The sequence below is a fragment of the Cygnus olor genome, chromosome 1 (genome assembly GCF_009769625.2).
Source record: "Cygnus olor isolate bCygOlo1 chromosome 1, bCygOlo1.pri.v2, whole genome shotgun sequence".
Classification (NCBI taxonomy): domain Eukaryota; kingdom Metazoa; phylum Chordata; class Aves; order Anseriformes; family Anatidae; genus Cygnus; species Cygnus olor.
Genome location: NC_049169.1, coordinates 38820994 through 38836749, shown reverse-complemented (window position 1 = coordinate 38836749; position 15756 = coordinate 38820994). Strand labels below are relative to the sequence as shown.

The 15756-nt window shown below is 41.9% G+C and overlaps 1 protein-coding gene across 1 annotated transcript in view; it reads left to right on the top strand.

Annotated features, from left to right (window-relative positions):
• The first annotated feature begins 13737 nt into the window (after positions 1-13737).
• PTPRR (protein tyrosine phosphatase receptor type R) overlaps positions 13738-15756 on the top strand; it is a 144060-nt gene continuing 142041 nt past the window's right edge. Inside the window, exon 1 of the mRNA XM_040553293.1 lies at positions 13738-13820. Within this exon, the coding sequence (XP_040409227.1) occupies positions 13760-13820 (61 nt within the window). The 5' untranslated portion in view covers positions 13738-13759. The remainder of the gene's footprint in view (positions 13821-15756) is intronic.

Genomic DNA, 15756 nt, shown 5'->3' with positions numbered 1-15756 from the left:
CAGGGTGACCTCCCATGTAGAAACATGTTGTTATGCACTAATGATGCTCTGGACACACTTGGGTGATGTGGGTTGGATTTTTTCCCCGATGTTTATTGATTTAGCAAATATGAGGAAAACAGTGCCAAATCTGGCAGTTATTAGTGAGTCCATGCTGTAGCCTGCTTGTGAACACTGGGAGTTCCAAAATATTCTCAAAAGAGCCTTTTTTTTTTTTTTTTTTTCTTTACAGCCTAGTTTAATTCAGTTATCCTCTTTACAGATGATTACCTCACTAGCAACATCTTTGCCTCTTCTTCCAGTCTGTCTTCTTACTAGTAACATCCTTTCTGTATTGCAATGCACAGATACAACCTGAGTCCAGTGTCTCTGGGAGTGCTCACACTTGCCAGTTTTAATCATGTAATTTTATGTGCTCAGGTAAGAAAAGTCATCTCTTCCTGAGCAGCTGATGTACTCACTGGAAAAAAGAGCAGCTCTTCCAGCAGCATGTCACTTGCGCTTCCAATCTGAGTCACTGAGGAAGACTCAGTTGGTCCCCAGTGATCATATAGTGACACTAAGGAAAATATTAATTTAGACATACAAAGTTAAATGCATAAAACTTGCACTTGGGTAAAAGCAGCATCAAAATATTTTCCATTTTCTTTATCTGCAGGGTGAAAAACTGTTGTATACATACACAGCCAGGCAGCATAAAGCAACGCAATGTTCATTTTGATATCCCCCGTCTCTAAAGCATGTATCTTAGACAGTATAGACAGGTAAAAGATTGAAAAATGACCACATTCCTCTCTGGCCACCAGCCAGACATGCTATTTAGTCTGAGTGAACTTATTCTTGGTTTACACTGAGGTAAATGAGAGGAAAATCAGACGATGCAAGCGGAGTAGGCATTTGGAGAAATGTTTTGCTGAACTACGAAAATTCTGTAGTTGATCTTAGTTTCTGAACGTATGAGTTGCTGCACGATTTTGTAAAAGATGCACTATAGTCACAGCCACAGAACAGTGCTCATACATTTATTTCTGGAGAACAGTGACATCTAGTGAGCATCCTGACCCGTACTGAGCATTGCCTGGGGTCCTCTTTGAGGCTGAGCCTGCTACTTGGGTGCAGCTTGGTTTTCTGCTATTTGTACTTTGCACTTCCTTGAATCTCAGCTGCGTGTGCTGCTAATCTCTGACACGGTCTAATAAGTATTAATGGCAGCTACGTAAGGTAAGGAATGGTAAGGGAGTGGGGTAACTCTGAAGGGAGGACTTAAGCATGGTGAGTAACATGTAGGGAAGTGCCCTGCACACACTTGCTCCAGGACCTGTGCAATGGGTAACAGAGGAGCTCAACCCTGGACTATGAATGTGTGGACATATCTGTGTAAGAGAAAAGATGTTACGGCTTTAAAACTAAATGTTTCTAGAACTGAAAATACTATTCAATTTATATTGGAGCTCTGTGACCAAGTGGCAACTGGGACTATCCTCCAAGGACCCTTGGGCAGGGGGTGGGAGAGTCAAAAACGACTGGAAATATTTCTGTGAGGGAACAATTCTCAAAGACCATATCCTATAATTAACTTAGGGACTACAAATGATTCTGAGGTACACAGACAGCAAGGTGGAAACCTTCAGCACCCCATCAGCATCCACAGCTGGACACCTCATTAGCACTTGGTCTCTAAAAAAAAGAGAGGTGATCTTTTGGCTGGGTCATAAGTGGCCATTATATATAATCCCATCTGCCCAGGCTGCAATCGTGTTTTATTATATAAAATACATATAGTTTATTGGTATTCTGAGAGGTACTGGACCGAATTTGGTAGTGTTTTTTAAAGAAATTTAAGTCTAAGGAAACAGTTTTTCTACATCTACACCAGTTAAAAAGATTATATAGATTATCACGATTACCAGCTTTATCTGCCAGAATTTGAAGAAACTCAGCAATAATGATGAGAAAGCCTGAACTGCTGGAAAAATAAATGTAATTAAATCTTTATATTATGCACTATGTAACTCCTAAAACTGGACGATGAGAAGTTTATTGCACATAAGTGCCTTAGCATAAGCTACTTGAATGGATGAAATCCCCACAATTTTTGATTGTTTCTTGTGCTGTGGCATTTACATTTTTTTTCTTTCCTCTTTTTTCTTTTCCTCACTGCAAATGCTGAAAGTGTGCACACATTTGAGGAAAACTTGAGCAAATATCTCAAATGTCAGTACTGGAATCTGAAGACCACCCCACTGTATCAAGCCTCTTTGTGTTTTATCTCAGGGAAAAGTGTGGTGTGCGGTCGTCTCATGGAAGCTGCATCTTAATGGGTAAGGACAACAGGACCAAAGTAAAGTTTTCTGACAAACTTAATCTTGATGTTTCCCAGCTTTTGTGCATTTGACTTTGCTACTGTATCATTTCTGCAACTCCATGACAGTCAAACATGTCTTTAGAATCTTTTCTAATTTTTGTAAGGCAGATACAATGAATTTTGTAGAAGATAGTTGTTGAGCCCGGGAATGAGCTTGACTTCTTCGAAGAGCACTGCTGTCTGTCCTAACCATGCTGACACCAAAGCAGGCACTGTCCATCAAGTAGTCTGACTCCTCTTGGCATTTCTGCAGAGATCTACTGAAGAGTTGGCTGTAACGAGGGAAAGAGCTGCAATGTTTGAGAGGACACATGGCACAAGAGCCAGGCTCCGTGACAGCGAGGTTATGGGGACCAGCCACAGTCACGTGATAGAAAGGGCTTGTAGGACGGAGGAAGAAAAAATGATTTTCCCCTTTACACCACAACAATCTGGCAAATGCAGTGTAGGAGTGAGATCAGGTGTGGGAAAAAGGTGAGGTCTTTGAAAACCTGAGTGTTTTAAGAATAAGGCTACAATAGTTAAGAAATATTGTCAATAAGTGTGCGTTTTGCTGTTTCCTTCCTTGCTCCTACTAGCTCTTTGGACACCATATTTTAGCTGAAGCAATGGACTGAACATTTTTAATGCTAACGTTAAATATCCAAGAGAGGGTTACAAAGTCAGATGAGAGGTCTGGCCTGGAATTGTATTGAAAACAGACAGAGTTAGAACAGCGAGGCTGTATTTCACCATTCTCAGCTGGTTTAAAAGTATGTTAAGACTTAGCAATGGGCTATAAACAATGAGGTATTTGACTTGGCTGTGTAAGCATAAACATAATGTTTCAATTGAAACCTTCCATATCGGATTATTTTTCTCTTCAGTTTGCATTTTATAAATAACTAGGAATAGCACAGATTCCCAGGAGTCATCAACAAGTTGAAGTCTTTACGCTGACAATGTCCTCCGTGACCTGAGCCACTTCGAGCATTATAGGCTATTTTCCCTCTCAGGGTATCAGCTGCTGGAGGATGAGTGATGCACTTTGCCTGAGGCTTAATAGCTGTATTCTGGTAGCAAAGTGCATGGAAAAACAACAATATTGATTCAAAAATGGTTGTTAGTAAAATTCTAATGTTAAATCATTGCTATCTTGTCAGAGTTTTTCTCAATTTGAAAAGGTATCTGTGATTATTTTTATACCAGTGATGGCTGGAGTGCAGAAAGTTGTATTCATTTATGGGTTAAGTTTGGGGGGATTTATTTTCCACTAGGAAATGCTCTGGATAAATATAGGAATTCTGCATCTTTTCTTAGTTAAGGATCAGTTTCAAGTGTTAGAAGGTAAAATACATTAGCCACGAAGCACTAAACATTTTTAATGCATTTTATGCATTTTTATGCAAATATTTTTAATGCATTTTTTAAAACATTTTTTTACCCAAATTTCCATTTCTTTAACTTTTCACACTACTTCCCTTTATGCTATAAGGTCGATAGTGTATAAAAATCTCTGTGCTTTCTATACAGTATTTTCTCATGAATCTTTAATTATGTTTTGGAAGTGCTTTACATACCAATAAAGTGTAAAAGCAACTGTACAGTGAGAAAACAGGAGTTAAACCACAAATGCATGTCACTGGAAAGAGCAATGTCTGTCTCAGAAGGCTCCTGTTAGGTAATGGCACAATTGTTTTTTCAAGAAAATAAACCTTCCATCACAGCTGGGTGTCAGAAAGACTCTAGACTTTAAAGAAGATTATTTTCTTCAGAAACAAAAGAAAAAGTAGGGTTATATTAGGAGAAAAGGTGGACAGAGATCTGGTTTAGTGCCACATGATGGAAATATGTCAAGAGCGTACGAGGGGGTGGAGGCACATAGTGAGTCTGGAGACAGTAAGAAGCCAACACTTCTGGCCTGATAAATATACAGGTTCCTCCTTTCCTGAAGTTATTTAAAAATGAAATTATAAAACAAGTAGCAGAGTAGCAGAAGAAAGCTTTTGTTTCTGCTCTCAAGTTTACTGTAATTTTCATAATTTGTCCATTGGCTTCTACAAATAAATAATAACTAGATACATTAAAAAAAAAAAAACTGGCAAAGCAAAGAAGCTGCAACACACCACTTGGGAATAGTGATTTTCTTCTCATTAATGTTTCTGTAATATGATGACAAGACCACATTGCCAAACACAAAGTGTTAAAGCATTGCCAAGACTTTTGATTGATACATCTATTTTGACGATTCTACCAGGATATTGATTTACTATTTGAATTAAAATACTATGGGGAAAAGAGAACAGTGGAAAGACTTATTTTATCAGACTACTGATACACATTTATACGATTACTTTTGACAGCTCCCCAAATGACTTATTTTTACAAAACCGCTTTCCAGATATTATAAGTTTTAACATTTCTCTCCATTGATCATCTATAATTCTACAAGTTAGGTTATCTGCGATACTTTACATAGATCTGATCAGTCATCAGATGGAACTGCGGATAGCTTACAAGACTACCTTTGTTACCTATGATAAATTAAGACTTGCTGCTACTTGGAAGAAGTAAATATTCTGGACTACATATGGTTGGACCACACTCAGTGATGTAGCCTTTGTTAAGGCCTTTCCACAAAAAAAAAAGTATAAATAAATAGAATAGGAAGAATGAAAATTGAATAACCATTGTTTTTGTTTGTGCTGTTTTTAATTTTTTTCTTTTCATTTTTTATCAATTAAAGAATCATAGTTAATAAGCACAATTATTTTCCTTGTCTTTAATCACTGTGTCCCCTAGGAGTTGGTGAGGGAGCCCATGTAACTAGAAAAGCCGGACTGGACTCCCTAAACTGACATTAGGAGAAGCAATTACTAAATGTTGGCCTCTCATTTTTTATTTCTCCAGACTATAAATTGCAGAGATGATATTTGTTTATTTTTTTTTGTTTGGATAGAATTACTCACTGCTCAGCAAATTGGAATGTTTTTTTTTTTCAGCCCACAAAGAATCTGGCATTCCTATCCAAATTATGATATGTACTTTACTGACCACAGACCCTCATGCTTCTATTGCCATCTCCTCCTGTTTTCCTGACCACTATATGTCTCTCTTCTTGTGTCTTCCCCCATCCACTCCTGTAGTTCAGTTTTCCCTTTTGTAAACAGACTACATCAGCATATCACCTTGCTAACACTTCCCTCTCTGCTCGCACCTCTTTTGATATTTCCATTGGGGCTTCTCCCTTCCACTGTTAGCAGCAGGTCTAGAAAGAAGTTCTCTGCTTTCCATTCTGCTGCTTGGGACTCCTCGCTGCTAGGAGCAGTAGTTACAGGGAATCTTGCTTACCTTTGCAGTGACACACATGCTCTTGCTGGATGCCTACTAGCACTGAAGTATATTCTGGGCAGATGAGCTTTTGAGAGAAATCTCCAGATGAAACCTTCAGCTGAAAGCAAACAGCAGTCACCACCTCCAGAAACCCGCAATATAGTTTTTACAGCTTTGATGAATTTGGGACAACTTTTTGCAATAACAACAATATGTGTATCCTGACATCAGAATGGCTCTTAGAGCCTATCAAAATTTTGGTGATATTAGAGATTATAATGCCTTTCTAATGGTTTAATCTTGGCATTAACAGGTAGAGTGAAATGTGTTGCAATAAGATTAAGTAAACTCTCTTTAAAAATAAATAAATAAATAAATAAACCCACAGGCTCTAGAAGCAACTGAAATGGGAAATAACTCCGGCTACAGGATGCAAGGAAACCTTAATTAGAGAATTTAAAATATCTGATGTTTTTAAATTTTTATTTAAATGTTCTCCAGCTCTCTCCTAAAGAATAAATTGTGTTTTAATTGTGAATCACAATAACACTTTAAACTCCCAACAATAAAGGGTATAGTCTGGTCTTTCTATAAAATTATTATATACCTGTCATAATTCATAACAATATTGCCAAGCCTGTAGACTAGAACTTGGCTAATGTTTATCTGTAAATAATTTATTTTTAAAATGTGCACACTGGATTTTTTATGTTTTTGGTGATTCCTTTATCACCCTCTTTACAAGTAAATTTCACTTTAAATAGTATTTAAACTTTAAATTTTATGTATTTTTTAATATATGTATTATATACAGTATTTAAATGGGATACAAATTTGTTATAGGCTGCTGCTTTCCAGTTTATATTTGTAAAAGAAGCAAACAAAACACCCAAGAAGTAATATTTCTAACAATAATAAGTCTAATAAAACGTGTGACTTCTTTAATGATTTAGGACTGTGTGCAAGTTACTCAAATTCACAGTGCATAGATCCAAATTGTTCAACTTATAACAATTTGTGTCTGTGAGATTGGTCTTCCTTCCAGAATTGCATTAAGCAACATCTCCAGCGTCTGCTAGATTTCGTTTATTCTTTTCCCCATCTTCCACCCCAGATAAAAACTGAGAGAAAATTTGGAGCAAATATTATGTGCATAACGCTGTGCCCTTATGCTAGGTAAAGGAAGGCTGAAGAAATATGCCTTAGACTTGGAATGAAAGTAAATGAGCTTCTGCCATCGTTCTTAATACCTATGGAATTTGTTTCCATGGTCTTGGCCACTCACTGATAAACACTTGTTTAGGACACCCATGAACTTCAGAGGTATTGTCTGTGTGTGCAAGCAGCAGTGAGTAGAAATGTCTAGAGTGTGGTTTGTGAGCAATTGTGAGCATCGGTGTGTGGGTGGTGAGCAGTTGCGTTGTGAATCACCTGCTTTGTTTATTCTTTTTGTTGTTATTCCCCCCTTTCTTATTAAATTATCTCTGTTGCAGCCCACGAGTTCTTGCACTTTCCAATCTGCTCTCCCACCTGACTTGTGGCGGGGGAGTGAGCAAACTGCTCTGTGGTGTTTTAGCTGCTACACCACAACATCACCGCAGAGGTACGTTGTTCACTCATGTTCATCTTGGTCTCCACTAGAACCTCCTAGCCCATTTCTGTAAAGCTGCCTCCTACCCCACTAGCCCATGGCTTGTGCTAACTAATTGCATGGTGTTATTCCACCCGAGGTGCAGGACTTCACATTTTCCTTTTTTGATCTTCACAAGGTTTCTGTCAGCTCATTTTCCAGTCTGTCATGGTCCTGCTGAGTAGCTGACTTGACTTCCAGCGTACCAACTTCTTGTCCAGATTGCGTGAACTTTAGACTTGCTGAGGGTGCAATCCATCCCACTTTTTGTTAATGTAGACCTTAAACAGTGTCAACCCCAATACAGATTTTAGTAGCAGGTCACCAGCTTTGCCCTGAAGCATCAACCACCACCATTTGAGCCTGTTGGTTCATTCATTTTTCCACCCACCTTGCAGTTCTCCTCCCCACTTCATACACCTCAAATTTAACTAAAAGGTTACTACGGAAGATGGAGTTGAAAGCCTTGATTTGTGCTGTAATCTTCACAGGAACTGTATCTGACAATCAGCTTTTTCTCAACTAGGGCAATTACATTAAGATCTTTACATTTATGGTGCCTCACGTGTCTAATCTAAAATTAGTCAAATGATACCCTAAAGAAAAATCATTAACAAAAAAGTGCTTATACCCAATGAATCTCTGAACAGTGTCTGGCTGAATATTAATTATACAAGATGTTTACTCACTATTTGCTGAGGACAACTGCTGTGACTCCCTAATGTTCAACGAATGTCAATTCAATATTGACAGATTACAATTTCCCGACCTTTTTTTTTTTTTTTAAATCAAGGCTAAGGTGCTGCAGCTTTTGATGTACTGAAACCTTGACTCCCAATTGCAAGTATTTTTTAACAACATTGTTTGGAAAGCCAATGGGCAGCTATATCAAACATATTTTCATTTAATTCAATCTTTGTGCATATACAAGAAAGTAATGAATGTTAAACTGATCTGAGATGACTGGCAGTCTATTATTGCTTAACTGGGTTAGGAAAGAAAGTTCACTTTATACAAATTTGTGTATTCAATGAAATTCTGAATAAATTCTCTCATTTTCTGTTTCAAGGAGCCATATTTTTCTTGAAACATATCACCAAAGCAAACTATCTGAGGTTTTATACTACAAATAGACAAGCGCACAAATTGCCTAATCTTATCTGAACCTGAGGTAACCCTAATACTGTCACCTTGGGATTAGATTAGTTGTCTGAAGTTTGACTCACTCAAGAGAGGAGTTCACTGTTGCTATTATCTCCATACAAATTCAGCTACTTCTGTGTTGAGAGGTTTCTGTCTAGAGTTTAAAGTGTACTGTGCAAGTTACGTTAAATCTTAAGCATAGTTGCTTCATTTAAAGACGGGTTGTGTACTTACCAGTAAACACAGGTAACCTGTATTCCATATTTAAATGCACCTTAGTATACACACACATATTTGTGGTCAATATGAGTATTTTTTGAGAAAGGTGTACCATATTAAGTTATTTTGACATAAAATAGTTGACTCTACATATTAGTATAGCTCAAGACAGATATTCCTAGCCTTGACTAAAGGTCTATGAGAATAATCCAAAACTTCTTTTTTATCTTTTGCTGTCTGTGTTGCTGTCTGTTTTTAAGAATCTTGATGTTGTTGGTAGAACTTCGGAGGAAGGTATCTTTACCGCCCTCTGGTATGAGTAGCATAAAAGAGAGAAGAACTTGATATCAGAGGAAACACTGAAATGGTACCTGGGCTGTATGAAATCAGAGATGCAATTTGCTGTTCCAAATATTTACTATGAGTGGATCTGGACAGAGAGCCAAAAACACCTGCTAACATGGAATTATTGATTATGTCCTTGTGGAGGGTTGAACATCTCCTTGTGAGGATTATCAGAAATCCAAAGGCACAGATATCTCCAATGGGAAACCCAGAGAAATGCCCAAGGTGAGCAACTTTGTAAGAATGCGTAAAGTTTATCTGGGCAAATATTGTTACCTATATGGAAGATAATTATCTTTATCTGCCATTACAGTCAGTGGAGAAAAATCAGCATTGTGGGTCACGATTCATCCAAAGGCAAATATTTAAAAGCAGTTGGATGAAATATACTCTAGGACTTCTTGCTTGTTTCTCTTTATGACAAATAGAGCTTGTCATGACTAGCTCAGAGGAAGATACCTACCTTAAAGATCTCTCAAATTAGGTGAAGTGAATCCCACACCTATATTTGGAATATTTTGACCTCTGCTTTCATGTCTCACTTTCAGGCAAAACAATGGAATGGCTAATGCAGCACAGCACAGAGCAAAGCTGATGTTTCTGGTACATTTGCACAGTTAGGCTTCAGATGAAAACAGTGCTAAAAGACCTTGCCACAAGCAAGACAAATAGCCATCCTTATTCTTTCAAAACCACTTAAAAGTATTTTACCACTAAATACAAGATGCTGAGACAAGCAATCAGAAACCTGGTAGGAATAAGCAGCTCTCCATCACATTAATTCCTCTCCTCCTTCATGTGGAAAATAAGGAGGAAACCACAACCAGCATCTGAACTACCAACTTGTTTTTCTCTCCCTATCTGCAACACGTAAACTCCTGAAGATACTGTATAAAGACATAGCTTTTGGGCATTGCGTTGGAAAGCAAGTTACCCAGAGCTATATAACTTCACATCAAAAGAAAATAATGAGAATTCACTACCAATCTAAATGCATGAATGAAACATGCTGCCAGAAGGAAAGTAATCAGCATGGCTAAATGCATTTGCAAGTACTCGTGCCTTGCCCACACTGCCAGCTGGGGCTGCCCCAGCCCCTTGCAGGCCTCATTCAACACTTCAGCTGCTCACACTGGGGATTAACAGTTGTGTGCCTTGTAGCTTTAACAGGCAGCTTTTGCTCCCATACCCCTCAATTCATTTCATTCTTTCTAGACTGCCCCACCAAGCAAGAGTGATTTTTTTTTCCAGTTAAGCTGTAAGTAATTTCACCAGGAAAAATAAATAAATTAAAATGGTATAAAATTTATAATATGGTCTTGCCAAAATCTGGGTAGAGGTTTTGAAGTTTTATATCTATTCACATAGCCACAAATGAGTTGGCTCAGACAGTAAAATACCCTTGTATCCTCTCTCTCTGTCAAATTTTCTTGTCTATATGAGAGATTCTGCCAAAAATACACTGGAGAGTCTCAGACCACTTCAGAAGTGCTGTAGACCTATAATGACAATACTCAGTAAGGAATATGATGCATTTACATTGGTACAATGATGATGTTGCCTGCAGGCAATCTCTCAGGTCACAAGCTAGTCCCTGACACTCTTCCTGCAGAGTTACCTTTCAGCACTGTGTTAAAGCAACCCCTCTGCCCACCCTAACAATATCATTTTGTGCTAGGCCTAATCTTACATGTCATGAGCTTTCCTCCGCTGAGATCGCAGTATACACACGTGTACACAGCAAAAAGTAGTTGTTTTTCTGATTTGCATTCATCTCTCCAAAGAATCCTTTGATCTATGCAGATAAACTCCTCTTCACCCCCCCTCCTCCTCCAACCTGCTTTCATTTATTACTACACAGTGCTTTAATTTTCTGCTGAATCTTGTCAAGTGACAACAGACATAAGCATCTGTATTATTTATCTCAGACAAAAATGTGATTCCTTCTTCTTCAGACACATTTCCTGCTTGCTAATCCATGTATCGCTGCCCTCTTAAACTAAAGATTATTTTAGAATTTGGCTTTCATTGTTTTAGCTTCCTCTTAAAGCCATTTGTCAATGGAAGTCTAGGTGCAAAATGGATCCCAACCAAGGAAGATCCCAACCAGTGTGACAGGTGAGAAAAGCAGAGCTCTAACACTTCAACCAGTCTCTCTTAATTGTTACCAACATGAAATACGACTTCTCAGCAGCATACTCTGTCACATCAGAAGAGAATAACATATAGAAAATATTAAAAAAAAAATAATTAGCAATATCCCATGTCATTTACCTCTCTGATAAATATTGGTAAAGCTAGCATTCAGCTGAACACTTAATTTGGCTCTAGACTTAATATCCTCTCTCAACATACATACATTAATTATCTCTGCTCTGCTAATATCATGTTCTATATTTGGAAGAGAAAATAATAATCCCTGAAGCTAGAGAATTCAAGCTAATGCAACATGTGTTAGTTCAACTTTCTGTGTAACAGCTTCCCACTCCACGGTCATGTTTCCATTTTGCATTGACGAGACTGCCTTTTAAAAATGATGCATTGATATAAAATTCAGCAAATGAGTCTTATCTTCCCATTGAACTCAGCTTAAGTACGAGTTGGAAGCTTAAGTGTTTTCTTGGATGTCGGCTCAAAACCATATCTAAAGGCATTTCCCCAGTGGAAAACAATTTTCTTAACAGAGTGGTGGTGAGTCATCTGGTCTTCATGTCTTTGGGCTCTACAAGTGAGGTGAGCAGATAGCGCTGCAGTGCTCAATCATATAAAACCACAGCTGCCTCATCTGCAACCACACGGGGATGAATCAATACCATTAGCTTCAGTGCAGTTATCCTGTTGACATATTTGACCCTAAATCATTGCCTAGAACACACAAGGGTGATGACTTGTGGAGAATAACAAAACAGCAGACGACTGTAAGTAAATTTTTCTTGTGTCTTTCCCTAGGAGCTGGCTAAATGTAACTTGCACTGCATAATTTACTCAGGGGAATAAGTATAACTGCCAACTTATTCCTCCCATATTCTTCTCTGGGCACACGGGAACTGCTGTTGTGGGGTGTGCTGCACAGATGGACTACTATCTTTCACTTTTTTTAGCTTTCATTTCTACTAGTCAGAACTAGTAGGATTAAACCGGAAGAGAATGCGCTGCAACTAGTCCATACCCACAGCAAAGTACCATCTCAGTATAAGAAGCAGCAGAGACCTTGTGACTTAGCAGGGCATCTGCGGCACAATACCTACAGAAGTTAAAAAGACAGAGCTCAAAATCCACTTTGCGTTCAAAACCCCCTCGATCCTTTTAATTCCCTATTTCGGGCAGAGCTCAAGATTGAGAGCTGTTTCCCAGCCCAAGCCTTTTTTCACTGAGGGTGCTGTCAATTGAACATCCCAGCAGCCCATAAGCATGTCAACAGCCATGTGGGGTCTAGCAGAGGAAACTTGCTTGCATATGTACGGTCACGCATGCAATCGCATCTAGAAAACAGGTCCTGTGCAGCCCTTTGCATCATGAGCTGGGGGTCGGCCTCTTCTCGCAGCTAACTAGTGGTAGGACAAGAGGGAATGGTCTCAAGTTGCGCCAGGGGAGGTTCAGGTTGGAAATGAGGAGACATTTCTTCTCAAAAGGAGCAGTCAGGCATTGGGATGGGTTGCCCAGGGAAGTGGTGGAGTCACCGTCCCTGGGGGTGTTCAAGGAGAGGACGGACGTGGTGCTTAGGGACATGGTTTAGTGGGTGACATTGGTGGTAGGGGGGTGGTTGGACCAGATGATCCTGGAGGGCCTTTCCAACCCTAACGATTCTATGATTCTGTGACATGAAGAAAATGCCTGCACAGGTCCATCTGAAGACAACTAAAAGCAGGCAAGCTCTGCTAACCTCCTATTATCTTCTGCTTCACTTCAGAAGCGTTGTTTCTGTGCAGGACAGACCGTGAGCCACATCCAACCATAGGCTTGTAGATGGGTCACTTGCCGGGTGACACATCCGTCGCTTCCTTTCATGGTTAGCCTCCAGTGACTCTTTTGTTCAATTAAACTCAACTTTAGAAAACGATCACATTACACAGCTGTTTTGTGTGTGCCCTCTTTATTTGGGTTTGTAACGTACATGGTACCAAACTTCCTGAGCTCCTGCTGTGTCGGTGTTGCGTTGGCCTGGCTTGAACCGCTGCCAGCAGCTCAGCAGACCCCAAGCGAGCGTTACTTTACCTCACACCAGCCATCATTCCCATCACGCAATTTTTGCTAACCGTTTATTTTACAACCCCGCGTGCCTCACAGCAGATCGGAGGGGAGCACAAACCCCCGCAGACACCCCTCATCTTTTGGGGCGAACCCCCCCCCCCGCCCTCTGGTACCAGGAGACGCAATACCACCGCTCCGCTGCGGCAGCGAGCAGGGCTGCGGCTCCGCCTGGACCCTGAGGGGGAAGCCGGCGAGCTGGGCTCCCTCCTCCCGGCCGCAGGTGCGGCTGTGCCCGGCGGTGCCCCCCTGCTCCCCTCCCGTCCACTTCGCCCCCGGTCCCCTCAGCCCGCTCGCCACAGCCAGGTGCGAGCGCCCCGCACCCAACCGCCGCCCCACCGCCCGCCCGCGCGGCGCTGCGCATGCGCAGCACGCTCCCAGGCATGCTCACTGACTGGGGGGGGGGGGGAGCGGGACGCGGTGTCGCGGCGCTGCCCGCCTCGGCTGTGCTCGGCTGCGCTCGGCGGGGCTCGGCTCCGCTCGGCTCCGCTCGCGCCATGCGGCGGGCGGCCGCGTGCCTCCGCGCGCTGTGCCTCCTGCTGCAGCTCCGCGCCGCAGGTGAGCGGGGGCGCTGGGGCGGGCGGCCGGGAGCACCTGTTGTGGCGGGAGGGCGGGGGGGGGGGGAGCGGGTAACGGCTGGCGGCGGGCGGGCGCCGTACAGCACCACGGACAGCGCCCGCCCCGACCGGCGGCCGAGCCCTTCCGAACCGCTCCGAGCCCTTCCGAGCCCCTCCGAGCCCCTCCGAACCTCTTCGACCCCCCTCCCCGAGCCCCTCCGAGACCTCCCGAGCCCCGCGGCCCGAGCCCCGCCGTGAGGGGGGCGTTGTTTGGCGGCGCCCCGTGTCGGTTTCGGGGGACCGGGCGCCGTTGCTGCTCCCTTGTCCGGTGGCAGCAGGGCTTTGAGGGGGGGTTGCGGGCTGGGGGGGGTCACAAACCCGCCCTGCGTGCACTTCACGAAGTCTAATTAGCCGAGGCAATTAAGCGCACCCCGAAATACAGCACCGTTTGGTCCCCTGTTTGGTGTTCAGAGGAGCGGCGCCCGGGCACAACGCCTCGGCGTCGCCTTGTTGCAGAGCCACTGGAAGTGACCGAACTTCGTGCCCCCACACCACGGGGTGCTAGGAAGATTTGGGGGGTACAGCGGTACCCGGGCACCGCATCCTTCTGTGTGCCGTCGCCTGGGGAAGTGCCTCGCCGTGGTTATCGGCATCGCGCTGCCCCGGTACGTCAGGCTTCGCTTCATAAATCCCAGGAGCCCTTTGCCTTGGGAAGCTCGCGCTGTTACGCCCGATGTTCGTTCCCGTCTGTGTGGGGTTACTGAGAGGCAGGGCACGTTTCGTGATCCGTTTCAATGAAAGCCGTAAGCCGCTGTTAGGTTGCTCCTTTACAGCACGTATTAAAACGATCGCGTGTACGAAATTAGTGGGCAGCCTCTGTTGGGCATAGCCTGTCTTCTAATCTCTGTTTATCCTCTGTTGATAGTGGACTTTGCGTTCATTTAGATGTGCTTCGTTTTTATACCCTGCTAATGGAAACTGGTGTTATCTCCTGCCAGAAAGCCATCTACTTTCCTTACCAAGTTTAACTTGTTTCCCTAAGTCACTGAGAAAGCCTACAAAGCTTGACCTTTATCATGAAAAGGCCTCGAAAATCACAAGGAAAATAAGAGAAAAATACCCTGCAGAAGTTCATATGGTGCTACTTTGCTCCCCGGGCAATCTTGGAAAAGAAGTGTTTCAGAGAAAGCAACAGAAAGGCTGGACGGGAGCTGAATTCAGCCCTTGCATATTGGGCACGGCTCCCATTGACTGCAAGAACTGGGCTTCCTCTAGGCAGGGCTGAGCGCGGCTGGCTCCTGCTGGAAGTCACTGAAGATGTCATAACGATAAAATAACACAGCGAGCTTAAACTGCTGTGATTTCCCTGTTTCATCTGATGCAAGTAGAAAATTTGGTCTTTCATGGAGTACCGTTACAGACATCTTTTATGTATAGCCTAAACTTATGAATTATTGATGGTGCTTTTGCAGCTTTGGTTCATGTGATATCATAAAATGAATTCCACTTGCCACTAGTGTTGGATCACAAATTATATCCCAAATGTCAATTTTTTGTACTGTGATGCAAAGTGCTTGGCTTTTCACATTTCTTTTTGTTCTGAGGATGAATATACACGAGACATGCTTCTGCATAAGGGATGCCAAAGAAACCATCAGCAGATGTTAAGAAAATCTCCTGTAATGTCAATTGGTGATAGTAGATTTTAGAGAAAACATAGCCCTACATTTACCTGATGTGATACTACTGCAAAAAGAATTCATTTTCTAATATGTTTAAATAGTGTTTTTTAATAGAAAGGCAATGCATGTCATATTACAAATCTAGTATGCTATGGAAAGGCAATTCTATTACACTTGTGTCACAGTAGCCACATATGTATCTGCAAAAAAAAAAGGAAATAGCCGTGTCGTGATTGAGAATTTCCATGTCCTTAA